At 41.4% G+C, this 20666-nt stretch overlaps 1 protein-coding gene across 1 annotated transcript; it reads left to right on the top strand.

Annotated features, from left to right (window-relative positions):
• Window positions 1–1266: 1266 nt before the first annotated feature.
• Window positions 1267–8365, top strand: KLHL31 (kelch like family member 31). Its single transcript, XM_027809169.2, has 2 exons — window positions 1267–2460; window positions 4316–8365. Exons 1-2 carry the CDS (start codon window positions 1289–1291, stop codon window positions 5046–5048), a joined length of 1905 nt encoding a protein of 634 aa, XP_027664970.1. The 5' UTR covers window positions 1267–1288; the 3' UTR covers window positions 5049–8365.
• Window positions 8366–20666: the final 12301 nt, after the last annotated feature.

The following is a 20666-nucleotide window of genomic DNA, read 5'->3' on the forward strand; positions in this document are numbered from 1 at the left end:
GCTCAGATTCTAGACTGAAATATTACTGAAGTCTTTTTATTAAGTTATCTAAAATAAGCCAGTCATTTGTTTTATCATTAAGTAGCATTTCTTCATGTTCTGATTTTTGTGAGTGCAAGGATCACAAAGAAAATTAGCGTGTATAAATTGTTTTAATATCAATGGATATACTGGAGATAAATGCTATATTTGAATTTATTTGAATGCTGATCTCAGCAATTCTGTTTTAACTGTGTTATTGAAGATCGGTGCTTTCCTTCAAGAAACATTTGCGTGTACATTAAGGGGCCATCTCGTGTTGCATTTGATAAAAAAGTGGCACTTCATTTCAGCAAGAGCTGGAACTTCCCTGGAGTTGATAGATGTAATTCAAATATCTGTTCTAACATAACTGCATGGGAGTAATTCTTACCTTCACGCATAAAAAACTTGTTTAAAGTAACACATCCTCCTAGGCTTTGCATGACTTTTTTTTCAAATAAAAGTCAGACAACTTCTCTTCTCCCTCGATCTCCAAAAAATTCCTAAAAGTAGGATTATAAATTTCAAATTACTGATGTTGAAAAGCAAGTAAAGTGTGCTATGAGTAGAAAGTATTTACAAATCTGACATGGGAAATAGAATATCATCAGTCTAGAAAATCAAAAGTTACAAAAACATGGAAGCAGTTTGGAGCAGATCCTAACTCTAAAATCAATATGACAACGTACTAAAATTTGCTTTCTCTTTATGTCTTATCTTGCTTTTTTTTTGTTAAGAATTTCTCCCATTCTTAATATTTCCTTGTCAAATTCTGAACTTGCCTGTAAGTCTGTACTAGCCCTGGAGTAAGGATGAACAAAACTGGTGGTCTGTATCTTTCCTATGCTTCAGACTAATGAATTCAAGGTCTAGAACCTGGCTGATTTAAGTATATATTTACCAGATTTTATATTCTGGCAAACTCATTTAGAGAATTTAACTCTTTCAGTGTGGTGATAATTGGTGAATGTGAATTTATGACCTTGCTATTTAAAAAAAAATAATAATTACTTGTAGATATAATTTTCACAGTTTGAGTATTGGTTGGTATTAATCAGCAGCCACACTACAATCTAGGACAATATAATAGTTCTTAGAAAGATAGATTTTCCTGTGTGTTTTGGTTTTGTGGCATATATAGAGAGAGAGACAAAGATTAGGTTTGTTGCATAATCACATAGCTATTAAATTTCACAACTGCAGTGTAGCTCTAAATGTTTTAATTTTATTTTTAGCAAACTCTTGGCTGTAATATTTCATTGCAGTCATGGCCCCTAAGAAGAAGAATGTGAAAAAGAACAAAGCAGATATCAATGAAATGACGATCATTGTGGAAGATGGCCCCCTCAGCAAACTAAATGGCTTGAATGGACTCTTAGATGGAGGAAATGGTTTCAGCTGCATCTCATCTGAAGTTTCTGACCCATCGTATAGCCCAAATCTCTTGGAAGGTCTAAGCAGAATGAGACAAGAAAATTTTCTTTGTGACTTGACTATCAGTACCAAAACCAAATCCTTCAGTGTTCATAAGGTGGTGATGGCTTCATGCAGTGACTACTTTCACAGTATCTTACAGAAAGATCCATCCACTCAAAGAGTAGACCTCAATGATGTATCCCCATTGGGTCTAGCTACTGTTATCACCTATGCTTACACTGGAAAACTTACTCTCTCACTTTATACAATAGGTAGTATTATTTCCACAGCAATTTATCTACAGATTCACACCCTTGTAAAGATGTGCTGTGATTTTCTAATCCAAGAAATCAGTGTTGAGAACTGTATGTACATTGCCAATATTGCAGAAACATACGGACTAAAAAAAACCAAGGAAGCAGCACACAAATTTATTAGAGACAACTTCATTGAATTTTCAGAAACAGATCAGTTCTTGAAACTTACTTTTGATCAGATTAATGAACTTCTTGCAGATGATGACTTGCAGTTGCCTTCTGAAATTCTTGCATTCCAGATTGCAATAAAATGGCTGGAATTTGACCAAAAAAGAGTAAAATTTGCTGCCGATCTCTTAAGTAACATCCGTTTTGGTACCATCTCAGCCCAAGACCTTGTCAATTATGTTCAAACTGTGCCAAGAATGATGCAAGATGCAGAATGCCATAAGCTCCTGGTGGATGCCATGAACTATCATTTGCTTCCCTATCACCAGAACACACTTCAGTCCAGAAGAACAAGAATCCGTGGAGGTTTCAGAGTCTTAGTCACTGTTGGGGGACGTCCTGCTCTAACCGAAAAGTCTCTTAGCAGAGACATCTTATACAGAGATCCTGAAAGCGGATGGAAGAAGCTGAGTGAAATGCCTGCTAAAAGTTTTAACCAGTGTGTCACGGTGATGGATGGATTTCTCTATGTCGCTGGTGGGGAAGACCAGAATGATGCCAGGAACCAAGCCAAGCATGCAGTCAGCAATTTCTGCAGGTAACGTCATTTATTTAAAAGGGATGGAGAGATCTGTTCCACACAATGCAGGCGGATAGACAAAGCTGGTTTGTGACATGCAGCATGAACCACTCAGATAAACAGAAAGGGGACAGGGTGGGGGAGGTATGGATGCTATTCTATATTAAAGTTTGAATGAACAGAAATATGCAACTGAAGTTATGCCAGAACTTCACCACAGTTACACATGCACAATGAGAAGTGAGGAAAACCAAGAAAACTTACTTTGAGTGGAGGACAGAAATAGGAACATAAATAGGAAGTTTTGGGATGTTCTAAGGTACCAATAAAATGCACCAAATCAGACAAAGTGAGACTTTTAAAATTTGAAGAGCCTCTGATGCCTTACAGAAAGTTCTGAAAAACACCTTTTAGGTATTATAATCTTGACTTGCTACGCACCATCCACTATATTTTCAACAGCTTTTACACTGTATTTCATACCCTTTACCTTTTATATTTATCAAGAGCTTAGAAACAATATCAGTGGCTCTTGAAGTCTATATTTATCTTCTACAGTGTACTCCAAATAATACCTCGCTTCTGAAATATTGCAGTTCCTATCTATAGTCATCCAAGGAATGCACTGCTGATAGCAAGGTCAGAAGAATGCGTAGGCTAACCTGCAATAGTCAGATGGGTGGTACTAGTTTCCGAATAGTCCAGCTTAAAAGCTGACAGCACACAATAGCTTGAAGCAAAGGTTGGAGGTGAGACAACTCAGCTTTTTATCTACTAACAGACTATGCACATGCAATGGCAGAACACAGCCACAGCCCTACCAATGCTTCCTTGTCTGCTCCCAGAAGGAACATTCAGATAACCTCTCCTGAGGACATCAACCAACATACAAAGTTAATGAATGTGGAACGTTCTCTAGATGATTTTATTGTGTAATGTACTTTGTCAGAAAAATGTACTACATAAAGGAGATTATGTTGTTGCTCTCCTGACCTGCCTTTAAGCTATGCCTTATGTTCTTGCAAGGAACTGGTCGTGGCGAAGAGGTGGGGGAATCCTCATGGTCCATGACTGAATGAGTTCTGCTTCTTGTCCTGCCATTAACCTCAAGTATGTCAAGTCACATCAGTATGTCTATGGACTTGCTTTCAGAGCTGCAGATGACGATGCTGAATGACAGCTAACAATTAGTATTTACTTCCCATATTCTTTTTCTCCTGTGATTCCCTGGCCCACTCAGCATGCAACAGGAGAAATGTGTGGGCCTACTAATGTACCTCACTCAACTCCTTCAGGAGTCGTAATTTGCTATTTCCTGCTTCAAAATTGCTCATTTAAATGTCAAGCACAGAGAATGTTATTTCAGATAGGAATGGTGTTAGAAAGCAAAGATGTTCTTTCTACATAAATCTTACTTCATGAGTGGCAGGGAAAGAATCCTTACTATTTGAAAAGTACTAAAAAGATGCAAGTATAAATCACCACCTAATTTTTTTAAAACTCTTTGAGGAAATTGACATATTTTCTGTAGGTGTAAATTGCAAAAAAACTTCTAACATTTCTATTATGTGTTGAAAGTATCTCTTCCCAATGTTCTAATGAGGTTATTGTACAAAATCAAATTACAGAAGAGTCAGATTTACTTCACTGAAATAATACCAGGTTTGAATTATACAAACAGTTCTTTCTCCAGTCAAAAACTAAATTTATTTGAAAATTTAACCAGGAATACCAGTTTCATTCCACCGACTTCTAATGGGCTAAATAACTAAAATTTTAGCAACTTTGCACCTGCAGCAGTAGTGGGACAGAGACAGTAGAATTTAGCAGGGCAGTATGTGAGACAGTTACCCTCTTTTTTTAATGCTTTCAGATATGATCCTCGTTTCAACACCTGGATTCACCTGGCAAACATGAATCAGCGGCGCACCCACTTTAGCCTGAATGTGTTCAATGGCCTGCTTTTTGCAGTGGGTGGTCGCAACTCTGAGGGGTGCCTCTCCTCGGTTGAATGCTATGTGCCTGCAACTAATCAGTGGCAGATGAAGGCACCCTTGGAGGTGCCCAGGTGCTGCCATGCCAGTGCGCTGGTGGACGGTCGGATCCTGGTGACAGGAGGTTACATCAATAACGCTTACTCTCGCTCAGTGTGCATGTATGACCCCAGCAAAGATAGCTGGCAGGATAAGTCCAGCCTCAGCACCCCAAGGGGGTGGCACTGTGCAGTGTCCCTCCTGGAGAGGGTCTATGTCATGGGTGGGTCTCAGCTGGGGGGGCGAGCCGAAAGGGTGGATGTTCTCCCCGTGGAGTGTTACAGTCCTTACACGGGGCAATGGAATTACGTGGCGCCACTTCAAACTGGAGTTAGTACGGCTGGTGCATCCACCCTTAATGGGAAAATTTACTTAGTGGGTGGCTGGAATGAAATAGAGAAAAAATATAAGAAGTGCATTCAGTGCTATAACCCGGATCTCAATGAATGGACAGAGGAAGATGAGCTGCCTGAGGCCACTGTGGGCATATCGTGTTGTACGATATCCATGCCCAACACCAAGACAAGGGAGTCCAGGGCCAGCTCAGTCTCTTCTGTCCCAGTCAGTATTTAAATATGGGTCTAACCAGTAAGAAGTAAGAATGTTTACCAGCACAGCAGTATGTTTAACCCTTTAAGTAGCATTTTTGTGCTTATATGGAAAGTATCATTGGCTTTGCAACAGTTTTAATACTGCAAATTGGCCAGTTTTCATCATCTTTAATACAGGTGGCATGAAACAGGACATCAGGGATAAAACAAATTTTCTTAGCAGGAAGAGAGAGTTAACCCATAACTGCAGAATGTCATCTTCTTGAATTTGCTACCAATTCACTGTGGCAAATAATTTAATTTCTTTGTGCCTTGGTTTCCTTACCTGTAAAACAGAGATAAACTTGCTTCAGAAGATCGTGGTGAGGCATTTTCAATACTGAGGTTTAAATGCTTTCAGAACCCAAAATGAAAGTCAAATATTTCTAGTAATAAATCCCAACATACATCAGAAATGTGCTATGTCATCATAAAATTGATCAGTTTTGTTCTTTTCTAAGCATTTTCTACTTTGACAAACAGAAGGCAAAGAAAAATCCCAGACCTTAAAAATAGAGTATATAGCATGTGCATACTTTCCTTTTGGGGCAGTGGTATTCACAGAAAATGTCTCAAAACATTTTCTCCTTCAGAAGTTAGAAAGAGAGCCCTATCTTCTGCCATGAAACCCTTCAATTCTCCTATTTAATGCTGTGACATGACTTTCAAGACCCAAATTCACAAAATACTTTAGCTCCTGTAAGTGCTATGGGCCAGCCCCAAGGGCTACCTTGCATGCCACATTGCTCTCCTGATCTCCATGCGTACACCAAGGAGCAGACCACCGCCCCATCCTCCTCCTTACGCCAGGGAGACTCTCCTGTCATTCCAGGTAGAAGGCCTGAAGGCCAGTCAGTATGTCTTCTCCTGTTCCTGCTCTTCCCGTCTGTGTAGGAATGTACCTCTGGGTTATCTTCTCATCTGGGAAGGTCTTCACTAATGCAAGGAGCTAGGAGCTGCCACAGCAGGGGCAAAACCTGGAAGAAGAATTCAGGCCAGGAGGCACCAAGGGCTAATGGTGTCCGAGTGTGGAGAAGATGCACAGAGCGTCTCTCTTACTCAGTATTATTCTTGCAAATAACCTGTGGACTGAGGAGTAAAAATTAAATAAGGACTCAGGGTCTGCCTTTAAGAATAAGATATATGTGTGGAAAACAGTGGATTGTGGAAAAACTGGATGAAACCAAAGAGACTTTCCTTAACAGGAACAAAGAGGTACCTTAACACCTTTCTTACAAGGTACAGACAGGCACGACATCACCCCAAGTAACCTTTTCCTGGGCATACCATTATGTATCTCCTTTTGCAGACTTCGTTACAGCTCTAGTTATGCAGCTTTTATTCACATTTTACCAAAGCCTAGACTAATGCTGTGCCTGTTGAAGTCTGAAGTTTTCCCAGTGAGTAGAGTGAAGTCTTTGCTCAAATTAAATTACCTTCCAAGAACTTTTTTTCCTAATTCCTGCATTCAGTGGGGAAATTAAGCATAAAACCTAATATTGTTCCCTTAGCCAAAGGGATATGTCCCCTGAGAATGTGATACCGGAAGACTGCTGTCAGCACAAAATGTCTACATCCTTCTGTTTGGGAAGGAAGGGAGCAATACAAGGAACTGAAATGATTTAATATAACCAAAAGGGCAGAAGTTCACTCACCTCAACCAATTCATAGAGGCTTCACATGCAGTTTCCTCAGATTATCATTGACACCTCCAGGCCCCCGTGCCTAGGAGAAGGTGTGCTTTCAGCAATGCTTATACGGCAGCCAAATTTTTATCTCATTTGCAAAAGGGGAACACTGTAAAATTGTCTGTAAGTGCAGATGCTATAGAGACAAGCATTTTCAGGACTCATGCTCTGCTCTTTGATAGCTTTGTTGCAGCTACATATTGAGCATCAGCATGAGAATGACACAGTATTAAAGGTGAAGTAATTCACTCTGTTGCTTGGGATTAAACTCCACGGCACTTTGTTCTGTTTTCCAGTTCTAACTTAGACTTCATGTCTGAATCCTGGATATACAATTTTAAAATTCCAAATTCTATTTTTGAGTGCTACATGTTATTAGAATACTGTATTGCAATGCCTTTTGGTCATAGTAGCAGTGCCATATAGTTTTGATTAATTTAGTTAGCATACAGTTATGCTCTATGCTGTTTAATTCAAATGAATAATAATTCAAATCCACAATCACAGAACAAACATGGAATTGTGTAACAGAGTAAGATTACTTTGTTTCAAATACGAGAATGCTGTTCTTGCCCATTCCAAGTCACCAAAAGATTCTCATGCATCAGAGCAAAATTTCTTTTTTCCCGAAGTCATGACCGTGTGTCCCATACGGAAGTATTTAGGAAGCTCTTTGAAAAAAACATCTGCTCCAATATTTTTTTGTGAAATTTTAATAGTATTAGATGAAGTTTCTTATCCATCCAGTCCAATGGAGACACACATACACTCATCCAGTTCTAACTGTATACATATTCCACTTCTTTAGTGTTTCTAAGGTACCCATAGGATGGTATTAAAGAACTGAAGAAACAATTATTTTGGTCTCAGACAGTTATTGGATGAAATTGTCATATGTAAGCATCTCTTTTTCCCTTTAGGAATTCAGTTCCAAAATGCCGTGCTGCAGGCTTTCCTCTTTGTAAGCAAGCACTTCCTGTATGTCAACAACCATCTTCTGTTTTCGAGTAGAAAGATATTTGTGAATGATGGGCTATGTGCAATGAAACTACTCTCCTACTACTTAAAGGGTTAAAAATTATGGAGGCCAAATCCTTTTCATCTTACTCACAGACAAGTTCCGTTGATTTCAATGAGACTGCTAAGTAAGATGTACAGGATTTCGAACTCTTGGCCAAATTCTGGCAGTACAGTAGATAGAGATGCCTGCCAAAACTGTCATACCCAGAAGGAAGACTGCTTCTCAGCCTCCACTGCCCTTGGCCACAACAAATCCATAAAGATGTGTCCTAGGACAGGAGCCAAGTACCACTGGCCATGCGTTCCTTCTGTAGAACAAATTGGGTATGTACTTCAGCCAAAAATCTTAAGTAGATTAACAAATGGTATTGTTATCGGTATAGCACTTCAGGTTGGCTTTGTGTTATTTTCTTTAAGCATCTGTTTAGGCTTCAGCTGCACATTGAGCCAGGATTTGGCCCTTCATATGTGACAATATCAGCTGGATTTAATATTATTTTGATCATACCAATGTACTGAGCTATTTGTGACGTTTTTATGTACAATCTCATTTTGTTAGAACTGTGAAAAATGGTTTGTATGTTCTGTTTTATGGGACAGTGTTCTTTCATTGTCCGGTACTGTATTTTCAGTCTCTAGATGTTTAATAACAACATCTCAGTTGAACTTGAACTATTGTATATCTCAAAAAGAAATTTTAAAATGCAGTTTCGGAAGTACTGTATATGGTAATATTAAGTAGAGCAGAGGGCTTCCAAATGTATGAGATGCAGATTGTTAAAACACTACAGGGATTTCTTTAATACTATAGTGATAGTAAAAAAAAATAATCATCATATATGCTGTTATCTTTGAAGTCTTTATGCCCATGCATTTTATAGTTGGCAACATCTGCACTTCCAAGGAATTCAAATCTAAAAATAAGCTTTCTTCAGTCTGTGAGTGAAACAGTTTGATGATGTTTTGTTTTCTTGTTTATTCATGCTTGTGTAGATGCATGGGAGAGTGTGTTACGAGGTTGTGAGGGAGGAACTTACTGTTGGAAAGTTATGCTGAAAGAAAGATGTTATGCTGAGTTCTTAATCAAGATGAGATCATGATCGTTTAATCTGTTCCTGATGTTAAACGCAAGATCATCTGTGGCTCAATCAATAGTCCAGTAAGCTTAAATGCCAACTTCTAGCTGGTCAAAGAGGGAAACACAATATTAGCATCAACCAAAGCTATGAGGTGTTGAAAAGTGTTTCGTGTTGAGATTTTTCAATGGCAAATCTTGCAGGAAAAAGTACATGATGGATGAAATGACTGACTGAGACCATGTTTTGTATTATCCTGAAACCTAGATTAGTTGATCTTACAGTTTTAACTCTTTCCAAGCCCATGCTGGCTTTAGTGCCAGTGTTTCCCTAGTAGCAGCTGGGTTTGGTAATTCTAGTTGCAAACCCAACAGTCATACTAACAGTTGTATGAGCATGTTTACCTTCTTGAATTCAGTGAGATTTCTCCTATATACAGTTATCTTTATTAGGTTTTATTTGGAAAATTAAAATACAAGAACTAAATCCATGGGTAGAGAAACATCAATGTCTAATGAAAGCCAACATGAAGGTATTAGACTGATACTCAATATCACCATTCAACTACCTACTTACCATGCAGGCACAAAAAATTTTTTTGAGACTAGATTTCCCTATAAGGATTATTTCTTTGGGAATAGCTGGTCTTTAAATCCTATGTATGCTCCAAGGGGTTTTGGGTAACACACAGGATGGGAGACGCAAGAGGCCCCAGGTAGTAGAAAGGGGAAGATGGAGCCCCTTAGAACAGTCAGTAGACTAACGTTTTGTTCCCAGTTCTCAAGGATATTCAACAAATATGTGCTGTATAGAAGTACATATTTCCACACATACCTTTTCATAAGCAGCTTTGCTTATGTTCTGTAACTGAGATGGGTCAGCCTTTCTTATGAAAAGCAAGGCTCAATTTTCAGTTGCCTGTAACTTGAATTCTCAATTGAATTGAATTTTCAATCAGTTTTAACCCAGGTTTACCAAAGGTGGGAGATTTTTTTCAAAGTCTAAATCCAAACGCTTAGAGAATGCAGTTGAAGTCAATAGTCCCTCGGCCTTTTTGCAATGAATCTTCTCATCCTTTTGTTGAAGACTTACTTTGTATAAGTAATCAAAAACATTGTAATGCACAGATTTGTACTTTGACTCCTCCATGCAAGAGGAGGATCTCTTGTCCCTTTTATTTTCTCTTTTCTTATCCATAACTGAGTGACTCACAGGGCACCAAAGATGATGCACAGATGAGAACGCTACATAAAAGCTCACCTGTGAATCTAATTCAAAAACTCTCATCGCTGGTGGCCACAATAAAGAAAAGGACACATTCTGGAATGGCTGCTGGAAAAAAAGGGTGAAAAATGAGTTGCTGGTGCTCATTTGCAAGTGTGACATTGCTCAGGGCTCTGTTCCCAGAAGTTATGAAAAGAATAAAGGAAAATACATACAATTCTATATAGCTTGCGTGAGAGATTCAGTTAATACCAGATGAGTTTTGCCATGCAAAAGACTAGTATAAGTTCATTGTTGTCTCGATGAAAAATAAGTTTGCAATAAAAATACAGGGATTAAGTAAATTTATGGGGAATACATAGTTGATTTCTGTTGGTAAGAATGGGAACACACGCATTTAGATACACTGGATGTTACACTAGTTGCTGCTTTGGCAGTTTTTTTGTCAACAAGAAAAGTTACAAATATAACTTATTTTGTAAAGCATTTCCCTAGCTTATAAGTGTTAGACATACTGCTTATACAGATAGGTTTTCTAATTATACACTTTAAGGATGGACTGTAATAACACAAGGGAACATATTTCAACAGAAAGCAATCTGTAAGTGTAATGTGAGAATGTTACTACTTAAAAATTAAAATTTGTAGTGCAGCAGTTGTCATTAAGAAGAATAACAGCATGTTGTTATTTTTCATTGTATGCTTTAAATAAAACTGTCGACACACGGCGCAAACAAGTTATTCATATTGTAAAATCAGTTGGAAACTGTGAGACTCTTTCTGACAAATGCATAGTTGCAGTTGAAATATGCTTTGTTTTCTGAGCCCCATGTTGATGCTTGCTTCCATATAACCCAGATGGAATGTTTATTACACCCAGGCTGTCAAACCACCTTCACAATAAGCGACACAGTGTGGCACTGGAGCCACTTTGATCTTTTTCATTTTATTGCAAGGACAATAACTTGCTTTTTAACAATGAATTTCACAGTCATTTGTTGTAATCAAAATGCCTAACAAGAAATGATGACAAATCAGATGTCTGATTAGCAATTTTACATGTTTTCATTTGGATTGTATAAGTAACAGTATTGGAGATAAATAATTCTAAATTTCTAGGAGAAAAATTTGTCTAAATTCTGAAAAGAAATTAAGTTGTGCCACAGATGAGAGGGTTTGAGGTGCCAAAAAGCATTCCCTGTGTTTTGACACCAAGGGCTTGGTTCAGAGTGTGATTTGGCATTTGGCAAATGTCACAACCTGAAGGGTTACCCAGCCTGCAGCTGTGCAAAGATTGTGACCATGGGTTCCTCAGATTCTGTAATATGCAAGGACCCTCTAAAATTCTTGACTTTATTACAGATTACCACAAATACCACAAAAATCACTGGTAGCAAGTATACAACCACAAAAATCACCACTAGAAAATATACCTATGGTTAATAAAGCTAATATGAAGGTTAATAAAGTGAATATGAATGAATATATATCAAGCTATTACAAATTACTATCAGTAATATAATATCAATTGATAGTACAGTGTCAACCAAAAATAGCATCAAGCATGGTAGTACAACCGATGACAGCAACAACCAAGTAGGTACATACTATTACAGACAACTAAAACATCATTAGTGAAGCAAAAATATCAACAAGGATATAATAGCAGAGATATATATAATATTTGCATGAAGTGAATTAGACAGATTTCAAGAGAAGCAAAACTTTCCCAAAAGGAAGGAACAAACCAATCCCAAAGCGGGGACACAACCATCCCCAAAAGAAAGGAGGACAGACCCAAGCAGTAAGACAACAGACAGAGTCTCCCTTCCAAGCAGACCCCCGACACGGAGTCTGGACTCAGCAGAGTCCCCAGTGAGCATCCAAGAGCTTGTGGAAAGTTCACGTGGGATTCAGCTGGGAAGTTCTCAGAGAAAAAGACTCCATTTTGGATAAAAATTAAGTCCTTTTTGTAGCAGAGACACGTAAGTGGGTGTAGGAGATTCTACTTTGAGCAGCCAACGGATGCTGTTAATTTCTGGTTTTCACCTGTAACAGTCAATAGATGATTGTGTTTTCTGTTCTTTCAGAGCAATTTTATTTTTCTGTACTGTTTTCTACCTTCTCAGATGTTAATTTGCCATTACAGTCCCTTGTTTTTGTGCTTATTGGTGGCACCTTGGGATGCCTCTGGTTTCTAGGTCCCCAGCTGCGCTTTTCAAGGATGCAAGCATAATCTCCAGGCTCACAGTCCCAGGCTGGCAGGCCTTCCTCTGTCAGTACTTTTCAGCAGACGGCATCTTCTGTTCAGCAGTTTTCCCCTTCTAACCAGGCTGCCTTTATGGCTGCTCACAGCCAGGTAGCCGAATGAGCCTGCTGGCCATGAACCAGGACCCATGCACACCTTGAGCAGCAGCTGGGCTCCTTTAGGGCACCTGAAAAGCCACTACATGCATGTGGGTGGCCTCACCTACGTGTCAAGTCTAGATGTCAGGACTTGGTTGTCTAAATTTACTTTTTGCAGATGCCCCAGGTGCTGCAGGACATTTCAAATGGCACTAAGTGTCAATTTGTGGGCCACCAAGTCAAGTGTGGAGGAAGGAATTTATTTGCCCCTTTTATCTCTACCTGGCAGTCCAGAAGTACATGGCTGTCCTGTCAGTATACTAATATGTCCACTAGTCCTGGCTGCCTTGGGTACCTACAGTGTCTAAAATGCACTGAAGCCATTGTCCAAAAAGGTCTGCTAAATGTGAAACCACTGTCATTATGACTTATTGTAAATACTCTATATAAACAACTTAGTATCAGAATTTATATTGCTGTTCTCATCTTCCTGTCTCAAATGCTGGTAGAAAACTACTCAAATGTTAAGTACAAGCGTCGTTTCCACAGGAGAGAAATCTATTCAAAGTGAGGATGTTGGAATATGGTCCAGGACAGTACGATCACGTTGTGTGACCACACCTGATGACTACTGTGTCCATTTCTGGGCTCCTCAGTACGAGAGGCATGAAGCTATTGGAGAGAGTCCAGTGAATGGCCACAAAGGTTATGAAGGGACTTGAGCATCTCTCCTGTGAGGAAAGCTGAGAGAGCCAGGACTGTTCAGCCTGGAGAAGAGAAGGCTCAGGGGAATCTTATCAATGTAAAATACCCGAGGGGAGGGTGCAAAGAAGATGAGCCAGGCTCTTTTCAGTGCTGCCCAGTGACAGGACCAGTGGCAATAGTCAGAAACTGAAACACCAGAGATTCCCTCTGAAGCTGAGCAAACACTTTTTCACTGTGAGGGTGACTGAGCACTGGCACAGGTTGCCCAGAGAGGCTGTGGAGTCTCCATCCTTGGAGATATTCAAAAGCCAGCCGGACATGGCCCTGGGCAACTGGCTCTAGGTGGCCCTGTTTGAGCAGGGTGGTTGGACCACGTCATGGTTTAATCCCAACCGGCAACTAAACCCCACACAGCTGCTTGCTGACTCCCCCACGGGGGAGGGGGGAGAGAACCAAGAAAGTAAAAGTGAGAAAACTCGTGGGCTGAGATAGAGGCAGTTTAATAAGCAAAGAAAAAGCCGTGTGTGCAAGCGAAGCAAAACAAGGAATTCACTCACCGCTTCCCACGGGCAGGCAGGTGTTCAGCCATCCCCAGGAAAGCCGGGCTCCACATGCGTGACGGTTACTTGGGAAGAGAAATGCTATCATGCCAAACGTCCCCCCTTCCTTCTTCCCCCAGCTTCATATGCTGAGCATGGCATCATACGGTGTGGAATATCCCTTTGGTCAGCTGGGGCCAGCTGTCCAGCTGTGTCCTCTCCCAGCTCCTTGTGCTCCCCCAGCCTCCTCGCTGGTGGGGTGGGGTGAGGAGGAGAGAAGACCCTGGCTCTGGGTAAGTCCTGCTCAGTGATAACAAAAACTTCCCTGTGCTATCAACCCTGTTTCCAGCACGAATCTAAAACATAGCCCCATACTAGCTCCTGTGTAGAAAATTAACTCTATCTCAGCCAAAACCAGCGCAGACCAGATGACCTCCAGAGGTCCCTTCCATACTTAGCCATTCTGTGATAGCTAGTTGGTAATTCACCAGTGTAAAGAAAGTGGTGAAACAGTTCTTGGAAAACAAATGTATCTCTAGAGCCTGCAGCTCATATTTCATCTGGATAGAGGTGAGACAGAAAGCAAAAATTGAGGGAACCTAGGCAAAGAACTTTGGCCCAGCAAGCCTGAAGTGTTGAGATATATCAGTAAATCATTTCCCGACAATCCTCAGACTCTGAACTTGAATCTTTGATTGTCTCAGTTGTGTCCTTCCATGGGAATAATGCTGTTGCCAGAAAAAAGGACAGTGTTGCTTTGCTTGGCATGAAGACATTTCTTTGTATAAAGGCATAAGCCGTAGAAAGAGACTTTCTATAAGCTATGCTATTCACTTACTCTAACCAAAGTTTTACCATTTGTAAGGAATCATAGCCAAGATCACAGCAGTATGGCTGGGATTGCAACCTGCTTTTGTCAAGCAGGAAGAGAAAAGCAAGGATTTCCCCTGGTTTCCTGCCAAGGCCAGTAGCACACAAGTCCTGACTTCATGGAGAGAGTGAAGCCAATGTGGCATTACTATGTTCTCACCACAAAAAGGCTAAACAACGTGCTTCTGGCTTAAGTCATGGTTAGACGACTTCTTCCTGAAGCCAGAGAGCAGAACAGGGGAGAAATGTTAGATTTCCAACCAGATCTTCTACAGCAACACAACTGTCCATGTTCTTTTACCAAAAGCAGATAGTAAAATAATCATCCAAGGTTTACCTGCAAAGAAAAAGAAACTATCAGAGTATCATGACAATTTAGGACCTTTCTCTGAACTGGTAGGCTCTTCATCTTCTGATTATAATAATCTTCAAAATAGTCAAAGTAGATGAGGTGGAAAGAATCATGTTAACTAATGTTAAAGAATAATATATATAATTGACAGGAGCTGCAATAGAGCAGATCAAAATTCAGGGATGATTTTGAGGAAGCAAAAGGGATGATTTTGCTTCAAAATTCAGGGATGATTTTGAGGAGTCAAGCCATGAATATTTTTGGCAAAAGCTACTAAGAAGATAGAATTTACGATTAGATTATGATATAAAAGAAAACAATTTTAAGCAAGTCTTGACAAATGCATGATTTGCCAGCATCACTAAAGTAAAAAATATGGATTATAGTAAAAATTAGCTGGATCCTTTCTTTCTTACACTATTTGCTTTGTTACTTAAGGGTCTGACTGAGAAAACTTATTTTTCTGTAGTGCAGATGCATTTCAGAGCTTGCTATCTCATATTTTTCCTACAAAAATAGTTAAATAATACGAGTGAAATATTCACTTAGCAAAACCTGTTTTTTCCTAAATTATCCATAATTTAGCTGTAGGTCTTGCATAGATTTATGGTGTCCATTATACCAACTTAAACCCAGTATGCAGAGGCCTATAAATCCGTATGTTTCTTCTTTTTGTGAAATGCTCATAAGGTAAGCGTTACCCAAGCCTATGGCAACATATTCTTCTTTCACCACACATTCCTTAAGTCGAATCCCCACATAGTGACATGAGGATAGCTGTTAAGACTGGTAGGGTTAGAATTTTGATGAAGTTAAATAGAAAGAGTCAAATCAAACTAGCTGGTTTTATTCGGTGTTACTTATTTCATGGGATTATTCTGAGCCAAATAGCAAATTTGTTGAACTTACTTATCTAAACAAAAAATTCAGAATAAAAGTCTTGCAGTCTGTAACTTGTGTTCTTATCACTTAAACCGTCCACAGAACAAATCAGGATTTCTCATTCTTTATTGGGTCGTACCATCTTTTCACTACAGTGCAAACAGTTACGTGGGGATCACTTCTGGCGAGGCAGCGCTCCAGCAGCTACGCAGATAACCACAAGCGCCGCGTTGCTTTCCTGCACGCAGCAAAGCTTGTCTTTTGCAGCCCAGGTTCACGTCAGCTGGGCGCTTAGATTTCTTACCTTTAGTCAAGGGTGCATTGCTTGCCCGGGAGATTAAATTAAAACTTAAATTCGGCGCCTGACCCTCACGTGTTCGCAGCGGAGCATCACTCGCGCGGGATCCCTCCTTAGGGGCTTTGCGCTGCTGCGTTGTTGCGGGCGGGCGCCGCTGGAGGGCGCCAGAAGGCCGGGCCGGCGGCCCCCGGGGCGCTCCCCGCCGGCGCTCGCGCACGGAGCCGGCCCGCCCCGGGCCCGGGGGGCTGCGGCCGCGGCGGGGGCGGGGGGGCCGTGGGACAACCACTGCGCTCAGCGGCGGTGGTGCCGCAGGGGAGGGGGCAGAAGGAGGGGGCGAGCATCAAAGGCAGTAGTAACGTCACGTCGGGAAGCGTGTATCAGCAGCGGTCTGCCCACTGCCATGGGGTCACAGGACGGTCCGGGTCCGAAGGGCCCCTGGAGACCATCTAGCCCAACCCCGGCTAAAGCAGGGTCACCCAGAGCAGCGTGCCCAGCATCGCGTCCAGGCGGGGTTTGAATGGCTCCAGAGGAGTCTCCGCAGCCCCTCTGGGCAGCCTGTCCCAGGGCTCTGCCGTGCTCAAAGGAAAGAAGCTCTTCCTCGTATTCTGATGGAACTTCCCGTGCTGCGCTCTGTGCCCGTTGCCCCCTGTCCTGTCGCTGGGCACCACTGAAAAGAGCCTGGCCCCGTCCTCTTGACACTCACCCTTAAGACACTTGCAGACATCCATAAGGTCCCCTCTCAGTCTTGTCTTCTCCAGCTACACAGGCCCAGCTCTCCCAGCCTTTCCTCATAAGAGAGATGCTCCAGTCCCCTCATCCCCTCATCATGTGTGTAGCCCTCCGCTGGGCCCTCTCCAGCAGTTTCCCTTCTCTCACGTCCACCTACTGTCTGCAAACTTTTTGGGAGAGAAGACTCTAACTCTGCAGAATCCCAAGAGGCTGATGCAATGATCATCATCAATGATGATGATGGGGTGTAATTCAAGGAGGATGAGCTGAAAATTTCCAATTTGCTAAAGTCAATAGCACACGAGGTTTGACAACATTTTGTTTACAAAGAGGCTTCTCAGGTCCAGGGTGAGTTTCTGGTCACCGCAAGACAGCATTGTCCCTGCAGTCACAGTGAAAAGGACACAGCCTTGACTGAGGAGGACATAGGTCATTCATCTTTTCAGCTTGCACCCAGGCACTTTGTTTGCACGTTCCAGATACGTGATCTCACCACCTATTTGAAAGTTTCTCTTCCTCAGTCTCCTCTCTCAGAGCTGTTCCAGTTTGAATAAATAATTTAATATTTACCACCCTTGCAGAGGGAGGATGAATAGGGCCAAAACAGGTGCCCTAAATGATGATATCTCAACTCAGGACAAGTTCTTGCAAGAACAATTTTGCTTTCATCCCAGCGTAGCATGAACTCATTTTTGAAATTACTAAAGTTTAGCAGATGGGAAAAACAAGTTATTTCCCATGTTGCTGGGAAAATGGTGCAGCCAACAGATTCCTGGCCCAGCTGCTGCTCTGAAGCTGTTACACTGGTCGCTGCATACACTTGAGAGTTCAGCCAGTGAATTATAGCTTTCTATAATAAGAATATTCTGCTTTCCATTAGATCACACTCACTGGAACAATAGCAAATGCACCGAAGCAGCCAGCGCAGACATTTCAGGGTCTCTTTGCTTCACTGCTGGTGTCAAAAAAATTCTGGCAAAAGGACACCTCGGTCATATAGTCTAAAGTAACAGATCAGCTCTTCTGGAGAAACAGACGTGTCAGGCCAGGTGAACAGCAAAGTGTTTATACTCCAAAGGAATCTTAGCAAAAGCTGAAAAAATATGAAAGTGGAGATCATAAATCTTGTATTAAAACTCAATGCAGAGCTCTCTTGTGGTGAAGTGTGAGTAATAAATAATACCCCAAGCTGTTAGCAGCAACTTGACTACTTCTTTATCAAATTACCCTTTGAAACAAAAGATAAGCCTGTCTCCTGGACAGAAATTGTTGCAAGGAGTCACAGAAAAGAGACTGGTTCACCCAGCAGGAGCAGAGCAGGAAGATATCTCAGTTTGGGTCACACTACCAGAAGTTGGATCTGTTCGTATGAGAAATTGTTCAAAGAATTCCCGTATGCTTATATCTCTTTGGAAGGGCAGACTACTTTAAAAAGGCCAGATCAGTCATGCAAGTCATGAAACTGAGTAGTCGCAGGCATTAGCTGCCGGGTAACCTAAGTGGTTTTGTATCTGCCACTGCTCCTTTGAAACACCGAGGGCAGCTCAAGGTCAGGAAGCAGAAATTTAGGCATCTATGTATGTGCTAGATGTTAAACCTCCAGCTATAGGCAATACAGTAGCAGTATTATAGACATATATATATATCTACAGGCATGTATCACTCAGTCACCCACAAGGTCCTACTTTAGGACGACCCGAGTTGCTCCCTCGGTTTCAGTGACAGTATTGGCTAGAGACAAGATTCATGCACAAATGTCCACCGCTGCCTGAGCACTGGGAGGGTGCCCTGTGTGGCATCCAGCCATCCCAAAAGGACATGGGTTTCCCTTGTGTTGTAAGTGCCAGGCACATGTCTCGGACTTCTGAAATACTTCAAATGGCACCAACGTTCAGGCAACTGAATTGAGCCACCAGTCTTCACTGACCCATTGACCTCCATAGTCAGTACACTGACAGCAAGCATATTTTTATATACCTACGTGTAGACATGTTCATTTAAGGGCCTCCACCTTGAACTGAATTCCACCCTAGGTATTACTTCTCTTTCTCTGCACTTGAAGATCCCGTTGGCTTGAAGTTTTGTTTTGAGGCTGCTGTGTCTTGTAACTGTGGAAGCTATCACGCTTTGTTTCATGCACCTGACATACTGTTCAGCAACAGTTCATATTCTAAAGCCTGAACAGGCTGGTGCAGGACAAATAAACAGGCATGCAGGTAGTTCAGTGTTTAGAGACTGCTTTTGAACCTCCCTAACTCGGGCTTAACTGTGTTCTGCAAGAAAAGTCCTGGAAGACAGCCCTATGGCATTCCTTAAGAGTAGAGAGACAAATAATAGTTGGGTAGTTATGGGTGAAGCAGGAATGGAGAGTATGTGAGAGCACCAGAAAAAGCAGTGAAGTGAGGACAAAGGAATGGTCAGTATTGATAGTTGAGGACATGAATGGAAGCAGTCAGACTGGAAAACGCAGAGGAATGAGTTGTTCATTTACACAACCAAAAGGTCTGTGCTTCCTCAGCAAGAGAATGACAAAAGGGTGTCACATGTGCCATGCTTCCTTCTGCTGTCCCACCAGGAAGATGAAGATACCCAGAAAGAGGAATCATGGACAACAGACAGCAACCTTGCTGGGGATTTATGAAGAATGAAGCTTTTCAGGATGAAATGAGGATCTGGCATTCACCCTTCATCATTCGTTGTAGGACTCTGAACGAAATTCTGGACAGCATCAGATTGGCAGTGATTGTTCCAGTTCATTTGTTTTGAAGCCTTTCTCCCAGCCTGCATTACTTGTTTTGGTTTTTTCTGGAATGCTACACATAGACAACCTGCCTGCCATTTGAACTGCTCTGCTGATGGGTCACTGACCAACTCCATGGATCTGAGCAAATAACCAGCTCACTTGCTGTCTTAGTTGTGCCTTCTGAAAACAGGGCAATGAGTTACGCTTTGCTAATAATGAAAAAGCGAATGTGAATGGAATTGTTCCCAGAAAGTAAATGACTAAATAAATATCTACTAACAACTGACCCTAAGATGAGAACATGCTTGTGGGAGCAACTGCATTTTCACTAAGGCCCATCTTAAATAACGCCCTGACTTATGAAACACTGAGAGTCACCATGACAAAGCACAAACTGTTACCACTGTTATTAAGGTGATGGTGACTCTTCATTCAGTGGTATCACAGGGATTAGCAGAAGTAAAAACCCCAAAACCTTTCTGGGTTTTTGCTTCCTTCTGTTGTTGTCTGTGGCTGCCCCTCCCGCAGGTACAGCTCGATCCTGCTTCTCAGTCTCCTTTCACAACCAACAAAGTGTTTGAGCTTATTCAGGCAACTTTGTAGTGGGGGGTATATTTTAGACACATTGTCATAACAACACCCATACGCTTCATTTTAGAGGGAATACCACCAACATTCACACATTCAGGACAGAAGCAGTACAGTAATGCATTCTCCCTTACGTACTTGCATTACTGTAAATTTTACAGACTCAGGTTTGTTGACTAAGACTTCTACTGTGCACAGCAAAGGAGTGCTCTGACCCATACGAACTTGGATTGGGAGCCATCAGGCGGAAAGCAACAGGAAACGGAGACAATCGATCCTAGGCAGCAGTCTCAGCAAAGCAACCGCTCAACCATCGTCAGGGCTTTAGGAGGCCTGAGGACTTTCAGAGAAAAGAATAAGGTGGTTTAGAGGTGTTTGTAACAACTTTTTCAGAGAAGAGAGAGTGGCTGTGGGGAAAAACACCAAAAGTGCTTGTTTGAAAATTGCTGAGTTGGAAATGGAAATACGCATCATAAACTGATAAGAGGTAAGGCTTGACCTCTAAATGCTGGAAGGGTTATTTTAGAAGTTGTTTTATCTG

The sequence above is a fragment of the Falco cherrug genome, chromosome 6 (genome assembly GCF_023634085.1).
Source record: "Falco cherrug isolate bFalChe1 chromosome 6, bFalChe1.pri, whole genome shotgun sequence".
Lineage (NCBI taxonomy): Eukaryota > Metazoa > Chordata > Aves > Falconiformes > Falconidae > Falco > Falco cherrug.